General features: G+C 40.0%; 1 protein-coding gene across 3 annotated transcripts in view; it reads left to right on the forward strand.

Moving 5' to 3' along the window:
• Positions 1 to 16786, forward strand: part of Inr-2 (insulin-like receptor-like) — a 42337-nt gene that overhangs the window by 10547 nt on the left and 15004 nt on the right. For all 3 annotated transcript variants that reach the window (XM_083087225.1, XM_083087227.1, XM_083087226.1), the window contains exon 2: positions 6817 to 7996. In XM_083087225.1, coding sequence (XP_082943351.1) covers positions 7411 to 7996 — 586 coding nt within the window. In that variant the 5' untranslated portion in view covers positions 6817 to 7410. The remainder of the gene's footprint in view (positions 1 to 6816; positions 7997 to 16786) is intronic.

Consider the following 16786-nt stretch of genomic DNA (forward strand, 5'->3'; position numbering starts at 1 on the left):
ACGGAGAGGAGACCCGGGTGACGAGAGACAAAGACGATGAAAACGTGAACGTCGCTCTCGACGAGGAAGGGAGATAATCAAACTCGGCGCGTTGCGAAACGCGCCTTTGAGCCGGCACGAAACGGAGCCCCTGGCGCCCTTGACTACGTCGTTATTTTTTTCTGTCTTTTTGCTATTTTGCGATGCGATCAATTTATCAGCGATATCGCGTTCATCTGTGCGCTTTAGATGATATCTCGTTCGCTTTATATCTACTACGTAATATGTATCGCGCGATACACAATAAAGTACGCGCGCGCGGGACGTACTTTATTGTAACTACGTCTCTAATTAATTGTATATACACACACAAAATACACACACACACACACACACACACACACATATTACACACACCTCTCGTCGGGGCAGCGATCGATCGCGTGTCGAGTTGTAGCTACCGTTGCGCGGATTATTACACGATATTACGACATACGGTGAAAATCTTTGTACAATTTATACGTGCAATCATCACGAGTGCGCATCGTTACGTAATTACGAGCGTTTCGTAGCGAGGAACCGCAAAGATTGCCAAAGCCACAGAAATTGTGCGGTCTCGACAATTTGGTTCGCTGACAGAGCTCGATCGGGATAATAACCGGATGTCTACACTCTCGGGGAAGATCTTAAAAATCTGAATCTTGCTCTCCCTTGAAAGATCCGTGAATTCTTATAGAATTTTATTGAAATTCCGAGAATATTCTTCGAAAATTCGTTTTTCGACATTTTTATCTTTTCGAGCGGTCGACCGAATTAATAATTAAAGTACGGCACATATCCACGTGTGACTTGTGAGTTTGCAATCAATACAGCAATCTTAATTAATTATGATTTTCGGTAGTGAGAAAACGAAAATGCAAATGAGAATTTATTTTATGACATGCAATTCTTTGCAGTACTTTCTCGATATTTTTTTCAAGTGGTCATTTTTCCTCCATGATTGTACAATAAGGAAAAAAGTGCGCGCAATAAATATATTCACTACAAAGTTGCGTGTCACATTTATAAAAACTTTTTTAATTTTACCCCAGAGTATTTTAAGCGAAAATACATGGTAAAGAGATCAGGCTGGATATTCCTAGAAAATCGTTTTACAAAATTCCCGAATAAATTCGCCTCGCGAGAAATTGGCGCAATTTTTAATTCAAGCAACGAGCTGCGGCCGATGTTACCGATGTCTCTCGCCGACGCGTTCGATCGGCGGCAATCGAAACATTGTAGATTACGAAGCGACGCTTGGCAAGCAGCGGACAACTCGAGCGCCCGACCGGGTGTCGGCGAACCTGCAAACGCGATAGCACAAATATCTCGTAGTAGAACGACGGAGACTCGGAACGGCGGGGCTGGCGCGGCGCGTGGCGCTGTGAATGAAGCTCGTTCCGCTCGCCTGCTTTCACCCCGCACCCCGCCCGGTGTCTTGGTCGGTACCCCTCTCTCCCCCTTCTTACCCTCTTACCCTGCCATTCGCGACTCCTCGTCTGTCGCCTCTCCATTCCCCTACCATCGCTCTTTCGGTGTCTTCCTTGTTCTTCGCTCTCGAGCGTTCGCATAAAGTCAAATCTGCATTAAATGAGCGGACGCGAACTAATCGCGAGCGAATATCAACGGCGTTAATTGGATTTCTTTTTATTTTATTTTTTTACGAGTAATCTATTATTGAGAATTTTGCGTGTACGAAATTATTTTGTATAAAATTATCGTAATTGAATGAAACTTATTCACTGATACTTTGCGAGTGTATTTGTGTTCGTTTATCTGGTCTGAACCTGGATTTTTATACGTGTTATTTATACTCGCGTCGATGATTGATGCCGATACACGTATACAAATGCGAGATGCGTGTACAGCTGTAAATGTGCGCGATCCTACGTTTTGACACGGCGAAGCTGATCATTGCGTGAAGCGATTTCGCGCGTTGTCCGCTTCCGAAACACGATTATTTCCAGCGCCTGCCGAATCGATTCAGTTGCGGATTATCTCGTTTATCATCCAGCAAATTAATAATCTATTTGAGGATAAGAACCATTATCCTTGATGCGATTCCGACAATTAACTGTATAATAAAGAAGGATCAAATTGTAGATTTATTATGATTGAATTACATCTGACATTTTGCGAACCACTGAAAAACATTAAAAGGTTGAAAAAGGGTTTGAACATTACAAGGTTCAAAAATAGATATACGAGTATTTCGAGTCGCAATTATATCATTATGCGGAAACATGCGTGACACGCTTTTTAGACTAAATTTATTGCATAATAAAATTGTCGCTGGTATTTGAAACTGTAACTTGACATTTTCAAGTCTGAAATTATTAGTGTCACGTGCCATATTATACGCATTCTCGAAATCTCGTATATGTTGCCTTTGCTTACTACAAAATAAAACTATGAATAAGCGTAGGTGGTGGACCTACGCGCGTTGTGTGACCGACTATTTTCCGCGTGATTGTGCACATCTAAATAATGCACGTCTATACAGCGCTTTCCAGCTATATCGCACACAATCATTTTGCTATCTTGCAAATTGTAATGTAATTATTTTCATAACACGTTATTGCCCATATCGCTGCAATTTTATCAAGATTCTGTAATACCTCTATAGATTGTAAGATTGATAAGATTGCAATGCTGTTGATTATTAGGTGGTGTAGGTGAAAGGTTTTAAGAGATAGTGGTAGATCGTCTGGTTGACATATATGCACATATTTTTATAAGTAAAATTGTAAGCAAAATCTATGTGAGCGCAGAGAGAAAGAGAGAGAAGGAGAGAGAGCTGTCCATCGACACGGAAAAAAACATTGAAAGTATCTAATCATACATACACAGCGATTGGACATTGAAAAATGTAGTCGATGATAATTATCTGAAACGTATCAAGTTGTGGATTTCAATTGAATATTTGACAACTATTACAACTATCACATAGTTGTGTACGATAGTAGTTGGTAAATATTTACTTGGTTTGACTATAAGTGAATTTTATATATAATTGAACCAATTAAATAACAATTGTAAATATTTAATATCAGTCATCAAATATCTGAAATCTGTAATTAAATATTTAATAAATATTAAACAATCATTTAATTCAATGTTATCAAATATCTGAAGCATCTAATCAAGCATTTGGTAAACGTTAAAGAATCATTCAATTCAATGTTATCAAATATTTAATTACTAGATCGTTTATGTTAGTTTAGCCAAACGAAATATTTCGTAACTATTATCAAATTTTTCTTCAATGAAATAATTTATTTCAGTTTCGTATAATAAAATCTGAAGAAAATGAATTCAAATATTATATGAATATAACAAGTTGGTATATTTTATGAATAATTTTTAGGAAAACATAGTTCTATAAAATCTAGAATAAACTGTTTTTTTTTAAATATAGGATTAAAGCAATAATCATCGCAAATATATTTGCCAATACTTATCAAACCTCCCATTTGTAGTTGAATCAATTAAATATAGATTCTTTAAAATAAATTCTTTGTTCATCCAATTAAATTTTTCGATAATTGTTATTGTAAGATTTAATTGATACTATTAATTCAAATCATTTAATAGGTACTAAGGCCCGGTTGCACCAACGTTATTTCAGCTTTAAGCGAAACTTAAATATATGTCTATCTTTATCTTTCTTTCTAAATAAATAAAGACAGACATATATTTAATTTTCGCTTAAAGCTGAAATAATGTTGGTGCAACTGGGCCTAAATCCTGATAATTACTATCAAATTCTTTTTATACAATATATAAAGTAATATATAAAGTAATATTTCTGCAATATTGCTATACGATCTTTCTCCGTTATACGGGATATTTTTGACTCTTATTCGCGAGCAAGACGCAAAGTATGAAGCGCAGAGAATGGTCTGACCCCGAAAATGAATTCAACGAATCATTTAAAGATGTTTGGCCGTCAAGCGGCTCGTCAGATCACGAACGTAGGGGTACAATCTCTCGCATGCCACGGCGTATACGTCTCGTTACAGCGTGAAAGCGTGACCCCCCCCCTTAAAACGCAATAAATCAATTATCGTTATTAAGAGAAATCTACGCTTAATCAAATCACGTTACTTAACCCGAGAGTCACGGCAAACTAGGCGGTATTTATTTACAATCAGGCACGTTCCAAATTCTTTTTCTTTCACAGCCACTTAAACAATCGTGGGATTGCGCAGACAACCTTACTCCCGCGTTGAATCAGAATTCTTCGCGTATTTTCCAGTATTTTACATTTATTAAGAGACCGAGAGATCTCGTACTTATTTTGTTACTTAACAAAGCTTATTGATTGCTTTTTTTTCTTGATCAATGCAGTTTTGTTTCAAGTGCAAGCATTTCTAAAATTTCAAGCTCAATTTTTTTTTCTTTATATAGAACCACATATTTTTTTACATAATTTATTTACATAAATCGATAATATTCATCATTTTACATTTAAGGACAAAGATATCATTAAAAATAGATATTTTATTTCACAACACGTCAAAGTAAAATATGAAGTATGAATTATTAATTTTTCATGATTGTATCTTACCATTATACGTGGGATGATGAGAATAATCAACTTATATAAGAAAAAATGTTCTGTTTAAGAAAACAAAGATAACCTCAAAAATATCTTCATGGAACGAAATTATCACAAGATATTTTTCTCGAAATCCAATAACTTTTATCATTTTTCAATAAAATATATACTTTGGGATTTACCAAGAGTGATAATTTTTTACTGATTTAACCTGTAAAAAAAAAGAGAAGGAAAGTAGTAAGATACAAAGAATGATAAAATGCATAAAACATTTATAAATTGTAAATGCTAATTTTAAAGGCTTATTTGAAAATACGAGAGATGAGCTGCGAATGAAAAGTATTTCAATATCATTTTATTTACACTTTTTTATATGTAATTCACTGCACAATTATAATTCTTTTCCAAGAGGTAACATCGCTACGCAACATATCGCATGTTTTCTGCTATCTCTATCTCCCTCTTTCTCCTTCTTTCCCATCATGTAAATTGTTCCTGGCATGTATACGTAATCCATGTATACTTGCTTTTCGCATAATGAAAAACAGCGTTTAGCTCGCTGTGATCGTTCGCGAGCGATGCGAATATTGCCTCTGGACACATACAACTGGCTCTTAACGGATTTACCTTTGTGAAAGGTTTGCAGCAACGGGGATAGAATACCGTTTTCTAACGAGCGTAAAACACATTCTAGCATCTCTTGCGGCAGATAATTTTATATACAACTTTGTTCGAGACAGCTTTTTCTGTAGCGAGCGAATTATGTATTCCGAGCACACCAGGCTTATTCGATAATTTGTAAATCGCACGCACTTTATCGCGCTTCGCTACATTGTTATAAATATTTTTCAAAGATATTGTCGCGGAGGGTCATGACCCCGGTGCATTCCGGATAAGAGTTACAAGAATGTATAGACCGTCGCGGTTCATAAAAAATGCGCATGAAAATGTGAGTGCACATGGTACTCGCGAAAAAGTCACTCACATAACTAGTACATAAGATGCATGCCAAATCATGCACTTTGCATAGTTTTGCGTAAAAATAGTGCAAACCAACACTGAGCATAATTGATCGAGAGATAAGAGGAGAACTATGTACGTTACATATTTCTGTTATATAATCCGGTATAATTTATCAAGTATAATATACGTAAAAATAATAACGAGAGAGAGAGAGAGAGAGAAATCTACGAGTAAGTGAATTAATTTCTGATTAATTTCTGTTCCCTCGGGATAAATATCGATATCCGACAAATATTTTCTTCACGATATCGTCCAGCGAATCCGATGAAACTGACGTACAACTCATTCAACATATTTATTCAGTTATCAGTTAAATTCAATTTGCGTAGAAAATATCATACAGCTGCTTTTGCTCTCTGTATATTTTTATCGCAATTTTATGTATAAATCAGACGTAAATGCACAATTTTTAAAATGAATTTATATGGCTTCGTGTTTAAATTTTAAAATCGATGCTCTGAATATTTTAATCGTTCGAATAAATAACGCTTTTGATTTATATTTTTATCCATATATAATATCTGCGCAAAATTAAAAAATATATTCTGATTATTTATGAGGTGAAGTGTATTATCGCGTGCAAATATGTTATCGCATACGTTAGCGAATTATACAGGTTGATAAGATATAGAACCATCCTCAAATGTGACGTCGCACGCAATAACTTTGTTCATTTTTCGGTACATTTGCATTTCTCGTAGCGTCTCGTAGCATGATATAATTACGTCAAACTATCTTGGCGAGTGTGCGTGTATGTATATTTTGTATAATATATTCTTGCATGTATGTGTGTGTGTGTGTGCGCGCGCACCATTCATGGAATGTGTATACACGGCACGATAATTTATCTTGGAAAGTATTCTTTGCATATAATGAATGTGCGCTTGGTGCCGGTGAACGCATTGTAAATAACCGCTTATTGATGGCCACGTAAGCGTCATTCGTGAAAGTACCATCATAATTTCCACGATAGTCAAGGTTTATCGTGTATATTTTACAGCGCGTTATCTTGTATAACGAGTATGAAAATTAATGCTTCTACGATGATACAAGGTACCTCACCTTCCCTTTAATTAATACGTTCAAGTTGAACGTATAGCGCGATAAATTTTTAATTGAAAAACAATGTCGGGCGACTCGTTTAGAGCTCGATCCAACTTGTAGATAATTGACGAAATACAAAATGCGTAATATCGCTCTTTTTTTCGTTTTAGGACGACAGACTGCCTAGATATCGCCGAGGAAGCAAGCTTATCGATCGTATTATCGGGAGCCTGCACTGATCGCGGTGCCACAGGATCGGTTTACGAATCTCGAGTCGGCGCATAACTTTCGATGGAATCGTTCAGTGCGGTGACCTGCCGGCGGTGCCGATCTTTCAGGACGGCCGACTGATAACTCGCGCGCGCGCGCGCGCGCGTGCGACTGCGACTGTGCGTCTCTCTCTCTGTCACTCTTCGCAACACGCCCACAAGGTCTCCCGCGCGCGGTTACAAGAGGGGTCAACGAAGCCCGACGCCGACAAACACGCCTCGGACAACGACGAGAAAAGATGCGAGACGTCTTTGAGCGGCCGTTGTCGAGTCTGTTGCCGCATTAACGCTCGAACCCTCCGTTCGTACATACGTTCGAATATAGACAGAACGAAGCAAAGACGCTTGGCGTGAAAATCCCGTCATCGTCGACGATCGAGAGAGATGCGAGCGGAACGTCGCGACGCTTTTCTCTCCGCGTTCTGAGAATTCGCGAGAAGGGAGCGCGCGTATTTGACTCTTTTCTTCTCCGACCGAGAGAGAGAGATTTCGAAGATGAAGTCTCCGGCTTTCGCGTGTCGCAAAAATCGCAGCACGACATTCGACGTGGACGAACCTCACACTTTGGCTGCGTCCTCGTCTTCTTCGGACACACTTCTCGTCACCCGCCGCTACTGCCATTGCCCGTCGATTTGCGGCGCGTTCGAGGATACGTCGAACGATGCGTCGCCCCAGCCGCCGTCAGAGTCGACGTCGATGTCGACGACGACGTGCGATCTCTGCGAGCGTCTTCGCGGCCAAACGGACGGGTGTTCCGATACGATGGACGCGATACGGACAGAAGAGCACTTTGGCCAGCGCGATCGGCGAAAACGCGACGAGAGTGCGAACTCGAGAGCGAAGATTGTCGAAAAGCGCGACAGAACACTGAGGTGCGATAGACTCTCATGTTACGAATCATCGTCCGCGAGATGTGCTTCGAGCGTCGTGAGATGGAATCATCTCGCCGCCAGATTCCACGACAAGTCGACCGAGTGGCGGAGGCTCCTCTGGATCATTTTCCTTGTTTTGCTCGCGTCATCTCCCGATCTCGCAGCGGCGCAAAAACGCACCACCATTGGTCCCAACAATAGAGACGGAGGTGAGTACATTATTTTTTCTGCCAGAGTCGAAAGATTACGTTATTATGCCGGCTAATTTGCATCCTTTCACGAAACTGAATAAATTGACTTTACATCATTGTTGAACACGCGCGGAAAAAGAGACTTTACGTTTATAAAATATAACACACACGCGTATATCGATATGTGTAAGTCGATTCGACGGAAATGCGCATTTGAAATGCGAATCAATAGTGAATCGCTATTGGTCGAACTTTCGTATTATATTCGCGTAAGGCTTCGCAAGTCTTGAAAAGAGCAAAGTGTATTGTTGCGATGATATATAATGTTCAAAGAAACAGGTCAGGTGAAACTCTTAGATGTTTATGATTGTAATGCGCATATTTTGAAAAAGGATCCGAATAATCGTAGTATATTTTTCGATTCTAATGACTGGGATTGGAGGAAACATTTTCTTTACAATTTTCTATTGAAAAGTAAATCTAGTGGAGAAACCTAATGTAAGAAATCTTTCTTACTTTCATCGCACACACTTCAATTTACATCATACTTTTCACGCATGGTCTACTAAATTTTAAAAGAAGAGATCGAGAGATTACATTCACCGATAAATTGAAGCAATAATATTGATTTTTTCCGTGTTACATTTCTAACAAAGTTAACAATTTAAGTACGCGTAGCGGAGAATTGATTTTATCTGCCGACAAAAACCTGAATAAAAATGCACATTTACATTAGTAATGCAATAATCTTTCTATTCAAACGATATTACGATATTACGAGCCGCTAATTGATTGCTGATTGAAGGAGGAAAAGGGTACGAGAGGAAATCTCTAAATTTGTTCGACCGAGTTTAAATGTGAACAACTGACCTTTCGAGGAAAGTGATAAATACTTTTAAATTGTCATAACGAAAATTATAATAGAGAGGAGAGCACAGATATGTGTATGCTTTTATTGCGACATTTTTCGGATTTTTTGATCGGAATATCATAAATTTGCCACACAAATCATATCGCGTGCGCGGTTATTCTATTTAAAAATGTTTAATAGTCACCGGTTATTCAATGCAAGAAACTATTCCTCGCAAGTCATTCAAATTCTGCTATTTAATCCGACCGATTTTTGTGCAATGCGCGACGCCGTTTCCTCTTCAAGAACATGTAAAATAATAATTGAAATATAAAAGCATTATATAAACACGCTAGTAATGTTCCTTGTAGGAACACACATTTATGACACTTGTTAAAGAATATAAATGGACGCAAGCGAGAGAGGAAGGAATCGCGCATGTTTTAGGCTTTTTTAAGCGTATATCTAGGAGGTTATCGCGCCGGGTTTTGTATTTGTATTCCCTTCTCTTTGAACCTTCCACCGTTGATTCCTGGAAGTCTGAGTCTTCTACAGTGCAGGCCTGCTTCGCGATGCATAAAAGCGGCGGCGAGTCTCGACCAAGGTGCACGGCCTCGTGTAATAGTAGGTTTTAGCACGTGTGATAATTCGAGAGAGAAGTCGTAATTACAGATCTTTCAATCGCTGCCTTTCGTCAGCTTCCAGAGTGATGTATAGATTTGATTGTTTTCTCATGATCAATTGTTTTTCACATAGGTGGAAAAAATTCTCCAATAATATTTATAGGACATATATGTATATGGCTCAGGGTCAATTTTAATCTGCAATTTTGAGTTTGAGGGCATTAAGAGAGTTTCTTAAATAAGATATATCACACTCATATTTAAATGAATCAGTCCTGCGATGATGACCAAGACTCTTTGCGTCTTCCTCCTATCGAGAGCGATATAAGCGTCTGTGAAAAATATATCTGGTCTAGATGTACGATTAAATGATTATATATATTATGCATAACATATGTATAAAGAGAGAGAATTCGAAGAAAGACGGGTTCTACAGACGAGTGCGTTTGTGCGTTATCGCGAACATGAACGCAGAGTACTTATTCATGTTCACCAAGAATCATGTAGCAAAAGCCGGTAAGCGATTCAAACGCTCTGGAATGTCACTTGGGACGAGTTCAAGAACGTCCTCGTAAGACCAGTAGCGGTTCATAGTCTACTATATTTCCTTAATCTCGATCATAATAATGTCTATCACGATGACTGCCCTCAATAAATACAATTGAATGATGATCACAATTGATCAATGCCGGATTTGTCAATAGCTTCGATAAGATTATTTGATTGTCGATTATATAAATTATTTGATTATCTAAGAATTTTACTCTGTTGTCATTTTTCTTTCGTAATATTTCTTGCATAATATAAATATGTTTAATTGCTGCTTCATGTTTATAACAAATAAATCACCGGTTTCTCGTCAATTGATTCTTCCAAGATTTCTACCGTTTGATAAATTCATCAATAGCGTAGATTTGCGCGAAATTAATAAGAAAAAAGCGAAAAATAAATGCTTATTTATTACAACGAAAATAATAAAATTACAGATCTATTTGTATAAAATTATTCCAAGACCAATTCATCATCATTAGATATTCCGTACGTGATATGATGACGTAAATGCGCGAACGACGAATTATTCTATATATCCTAGTAATAGATACAAGAGGGTATCTTAAATTATCTCACCAATACAATCATTTGTAAAAATGATGTCACGCACTTATTGAGCTTGTATGTCGGGGAATGTCCCTTAAATTGCGCCAATTTCGCGGAGCAATTTCTAATTTCGTTTCCACCAAGTGCGCGATGTTTCGAGGGCGATCAGCCGTGTATATAAGCGTTTCTAAATAAAAATTCCCGCTCGGCTGCCGTGAGGGGAATGTTTTCGCACCGCGTTGTTTTTCTCCGGTTGAATTCCCGAGAATTGAATTGATTCTCGACCGCCATCACATGCATGTCGACAAGCTGCGTTACGGTACCGAGATATCTTCATGCCACATTCACCGTCGAGAACGAAGATGAGTCAGTCGTGTAGCAAAATTATTATTATTGTAGAATCAGGAAATTCCTCGTAGATATGAGGCGGCAAAACTCTAGTAGCCTCGCGTATCCAAATATAGAGAGAGCCGCATATTCGTCAGCCATCCTCCTTCATTTTATCTCTCTCTCTCTCTCTCTCTCTCGAAAAGATCGCTTCTGGCCAAAAGACGATCTAATTCGAGGTAAGCGCTCCCTCGATTTTAGTAGGCGCTATGAGTATCCGCGCGGGAGAAGAAATCCAAGGGAAAAGGAAACCGACCGAGAATAGGATACGCGATGGGGGATCGGGGGACAAAATCGGACGCATACTCCGCCACAAAAAGATTGGCCGCTCCCGTTGCGAAAACAACGGAGCCGATAACATTCCTTCGATGCGTTCGCCTCTCACGTTTCATCTCCTTTCTTCTCTCCGCTCTCGTTCCCTCGCGTTTCGCCGAATCGAGTCGAAAACATGGTGCAACGTCCCGACTGCTCGATATCATGGCCATTATCCCCCGAGTGTCCTCCGAGTTGATAGCAAGTCGAATAGTAAATTATCGTGTCACGTTCACCTTTTATATAGCTTTTAGGGGAATAAAATAAGCGCATAATATATACGTAATTCTCTTTTATGTTTTCGATTCCTGGCTTCTTTTCTTTCGATTTACATTTCGTTCAGCAGGGCGATCGGGAGAATAAAGAGACGGTGGAAAAGGGAGAAAGGGGAATGGTAATGAGAACACACACAAAAAACGAGAATCCCATGTACATTGAATCGTGTTTAACTCCGCTGTTTCTATCCCGGAATTGAATACTGCCTGTGTTTGACGTTCAATAATCATTGTTAATCGTTGTTGATTCGTACATAATTGAGAACAGAACGGGGATTATTTAATCGAAAGTTTGAATCTACAAAACACTGCTCGTTTCTTTTCGAGATTTTCTCGCGGCGATACTCGTGATCGTTTCTTGAATAAGAATTTATATATCATATATCTATGTATGCATATAAATGTATGCATACATGTATAAATAAGCAATCCTTACTCCTCTGGAAATCGATGCAAATATGCATACCGACCCTAGACTAGTCTAGTCTAGTCTAAGACCTCATGGAAAGTGCGTTATTGATGACGGGAGGAGAAAGCGAGAGAGAGAAAGGAAGAGAGGAAGGACGATCCAGGGGAAAGTCTGGATCGAAGGGCTAGGAAGGTTGATATAATTAAGGCGTGTCAGCTCGAATATTAAGTGACGCGCCTCTTTACGGTAAGCGGAGACGGAAGTCGTCTCATGATATTATTTAATGATTTCCGTTCAGAGAAGACTAATCGACTAAAGGGCTCGAGAGCGAATGTATCGCGATATGAATTTATTTATAACGAATAAATAATAATCGCGTTTACACCAAAAGTCTGCGACTACAAGATGACGTTTGGTCAATCACAAGTGCATTGACACGAGGACTCTCGCGTGCATGCGTGAATCGAGTTATAAATACATCTTTTTGATCGTCTCGACAGTTTATATACAATCTTGCGGTTAGAGGGAGACGTTGAATTTTCCAACTTGCGGAGCAGACGGCGAGATCTGACGAAATTAGATGTCCTGTCCCGGTGTGTTTTCAGACCGTTGTAGAAATTTTATTCGCGATCCGAGGACGCCCCGGGGCTGAAGAAAGAGAGGGTCGTCTAGACGGCGATTTCCGGCGATTTTCATCGTTCGAGAGAGCCAGGTTTCGTTAGCCTCCCACCTGGCCCTACCGAGGATATTCTCGCGTTAGGTGGATACTTTTACTTTGGATTTGTTTACTCGCGTGAAATATACGAGCGTATTAATTATAAATTTTTTTTCGACTACCTGCATCAACGAGTTTAACGAGTTTATTCTCGCGTCATCAACGCGAGTGGCCCTCATTCTCGATCGAGGCCGGAGGAAAAGCGCGAAACGTCGTTATTTTTAGAGCACCTATCTATCCTGTGGGCACATTTCGCGCAGAGGACGACCGCGAATCGCCGTGCTTGGTCGCACAATAGCGCATAACGCCAGGAGGTTGGTTCGTGTGGCGCCAAGCCAATGGCTTCCGGCTTTTGATGAAATGTAACGAGCCGCAAGCACGAGAAAATGACGAGCGTTATGATTACGCATTACGGTTATTTGCTTATTTGTAGTCTCCGCCGTTCCATAAATTTTCACTCTCATTATTCTCACCCTCCCGCATAATATCGCGATTAACAATTATGCCGGTAATTATAAAGGAAGACAGGTTTTGCGCGTCTACTTAAATAACAGGTCGCTTTATTAATAAACTACGCGCGATTGATCGTACGATACAGTAGCTTCATCACGGCTCGCCGATTCTTTTTTCGAGGACATGTCTCGGCGGCATACAAACGAAAACCTTGGCCGAATTATCGATCGCGAAACAATTTATATATAGAGGAGAAGCATGAGGTTTGCAATCTTCCATCGATGGACCGATGCAGGCTTTCTTTCATCTCTTGACGCGATTGTGACAGTTAGATCTCCTTCAACTCGAATACATTCAACGTCTGATGGTCCAGATTAATAATCGCGATCTTTCCGCATGAAATACGGTTGAATGTGTTTCCTCCGTTGACCGTTGCATCGCTCGTTCCTCCGGGCATAAACGCACGGTCGCTTGCCTTTCGTGTCCGTCGTCTCCGCAGCCGGTTTAGTCGAGGACTTTTGCAACAAAGTGGCGATTGCACAAAATGGACGAAAGTTTTACGGCGCGGAAAGAATGCTTTCCGCGGAGAGAAAGATGGCGGCGCGAATAAAAACTCTTATTCTCGTTTCATTTCTCGTTGATTGTAAAAAGTCGCCGGATTTTTAATCTTTATTAATCTTGAAATTTATTTCAATTTAATTCCGTTAATTCTCTTTAGAACAGTCCTCATCGGTTTTACACATCATTTGATATTTCACTCGACGATCGATTTTTGTTGCGTCCAGTTTTATATATTGTATACCCAGTGTCTCTCTCTCTCTCTCTCTCTCTCTCTCTCTCTCTCTCTCCCCCTCTCTCCCTTCCCCTCCCCCTCCCCCTCCGCCCTTGTGTGTGGTGCAGGCATTCCCTACTTTTTTTACAACTGGTATCCGTATCGCTCGGAGCCGGTTTCGCTGAGAATACAATGCAACACTGCCACATGCCATACGAATCTAGCTTGGACATTTATAATCGCCATGGCTCGTCGCCTCGGGTCATTCGTCTTTTACATTGCCTAATTTACGCGCAATTTCCCAGCTCGACGTGTGCCGTACGATGACCGATTAAAAGGAAAACACTCCGTTCGACGGACACCTTATACCTTTACCTAACCCTCACCTTTACCCTTGCCGCAATTACCGTACTTGTAAATTCAATTTATCCGTACAATTTACTTAACTGTGGAAACGAGCAGAGAGAGACAATAGTTCTCTCCCTAGAGATCTTGAGATCTCGCTGTCTCGATCGAGTATTTACCCGTCCCACGCAGAGTGGTATACTCCGTTACGAACGGATGGGGGAAGGAGGAGAGAGAGAGAGAGAGAGAGAGAGAAGGTATATTGCGCGACTCGTGAGCATCTCGTTATGTCTGGGTCGGTCGGCTTTTATCGGGAATACAAAGTAGCAATCAATCGGAGCCAGGAATTGCCGGCACGCCGCGACTACATCGTCAAGTATCATCGAGGTGAGCACGGGCCGAGGAATGTCACGAGGTAGCATCTCGCTCGCACGCACACGCACAGAGAAAGAGAGAGAACGAACACACATACACGCGGTCAAGTTGGCGTGCATAAAGGATATGGAAGCTCGGCCTTTAGGTGAATGGCTAGCAACCTTGAGGAGAGCGTTCGGAATGCGCCGCTCGCTGCAACTTCTTAAGTAGGCTACACCCAGAAGCGACGTTAAGAAGATCCCTCGATCGGGTGCCCTTGATGTCGCGCGCGTTGGTTCGCGTGCAATCGTGTGCGATAACGCACGCGTACGTGTTTGGCACCTTGCGATTCCTCGCCCGCGTCTTCGCATCGCGAAATTCAAAAATTCCGCAACTTCCTCCCGGGAGTTTCAGCGAAATACGATCGATACCCGTTTTTCGCTGATTCGCGAACTTTATTCAAGAGCGGCATCCGAATGTCAGAAGGAAAAAAAAATGTACGTTCGGCCGCATTATTAATCATCGATGCTCGGGATGCATACACTCGACGATCAAATTTCCCTGTAATATTTAAGAGGCGTATCGTTTCGCTTACATAATTAATGGCACGGTTCAACGCTCGCGAGGAACAAGAGAACTCGGGTCGCGAAATACCTCGAACGCGAATACACAATTAGCATCATCGCATCCGATTGTACTCGGCGTCCGTATTTGCGCACTTGTGTATCGCGTTTGATTGCCTCCATGTACTTGTGAAGCAACTGTGTATTTGCAAATTCAAAGCAAAATTACGACAAAATTATTCACAATTGATAGCTGACCGCGATAACGATAAGCGTTGTCTCTTTTTTTTCCTCGCTAAGGTGACTTTACACGTGCACACGCGAGACCTAATTATGGAAAGAAGATAACGCACGCGCTTAGAAATATCGCAAAGTTGAAGCCACATTGTTTGGCGACGTAGTTTCTTCGCATTCTCTTATCGTAATTTTCTTCGCGAACGAAACTGTTCTGTTCCTCTCTTCTCGTCCCAAACGACTCGATGAGCTCGATTCAAGGTCGAATCGAGGGGATTCGTAGTGATCCACGTTGTCGTTACGCCACGATGCTCTTCGCAACGCGTCTACGCGTTGTTATACGCAGATAGTACGCTCGACCGTACACCGCAACGCTCGCGCGTAATTCGTTATGAATGAAGCCTTCGCATCTCGTGTCTCGCCTCGCCTCGTCTCACCTCGCCTCGCTTGGTTGCCATCTCCTTGACTCGACTGCGTCGCTGATTAATCTCAACGCGCGGCGGGACGTTACACCTTCTCCGGACGTTTCGTGACCGAGTAATTACCGCAATTCGTCTAATTAATCATGATCATTAACCATTGATATGATTCGACGCGATGGACGCGAATCTCAACGTTGCAATTACGCGCAATTATGAGACGCATATATAAAGCCTCGTTTGACCAACTATTTGCCACTTGCTGTAGAAACGGAGGTTGTGTAACCAACGTATATAAAATAACAATTTTCCAAAAATTTTGTTTATTCAATTGCGATTTAAAAAAATTACCTACGGAATTATTAACGCATTCCTTGCCATTTTTTCGTGACTCCATTCATAGATGTACGCACTCCACATTGTCGGGAGACTAATAATTTCGCTTATAATGTATGCCTTACAGTATTTATGAAACCGCAAAAATTATTATCATCAAGAAAAAAATGTATAAATTTTTATGGAATAAACGCGAAAAGTACAAACTTATAACTTATGTTTCCCAGAAGATGAAAAAGATATATATATATAATGATGTATATAATGATCATGATGACTATTAAATATATATGAATATTTTTATTTTGTACACGTATATATTTTTTAATTTTATACAATTAATGAATATATAATTATTCATATAAACCATATCATAATAATAAATTATATAATATTATCATATAATGAATAATAAATAGATATTATTCGTATATGTACACTATCACAACGAATGTAATAAAGCACTTGTTAGATTGATACGACAATGAACGGAATAACAGTCTTGACATTTGAAGCTTGAGACAAAAGAACATCTAAGAAACGGATCGTTATATCGCATGATATGATAACTGCGCTGTGATATTCAGCCATCGATATATGATTATACAAAATATTGACATAGAAAATATTACATTTAATAGCGAGAATATCAAATGAACCTAA

The sequence above is a fragment of the Camponotus vicinus genome, unplaced genomic scaffold (assembly GCF_025532165.1).
Source record: "Camponotus vicinus isolate PSW18456_S1 unplaced genomic scaffold, iyCamVici1.0 SCAF_13, whole genome shotgun sequence".
Taxonomy (NCBI): domain Eukaryota; kingdom Metazoa; phylum Arthropoda; class Insecta; order Hymenoptera; family Formicidae; genus Camponotus; species Camponotus vicinus.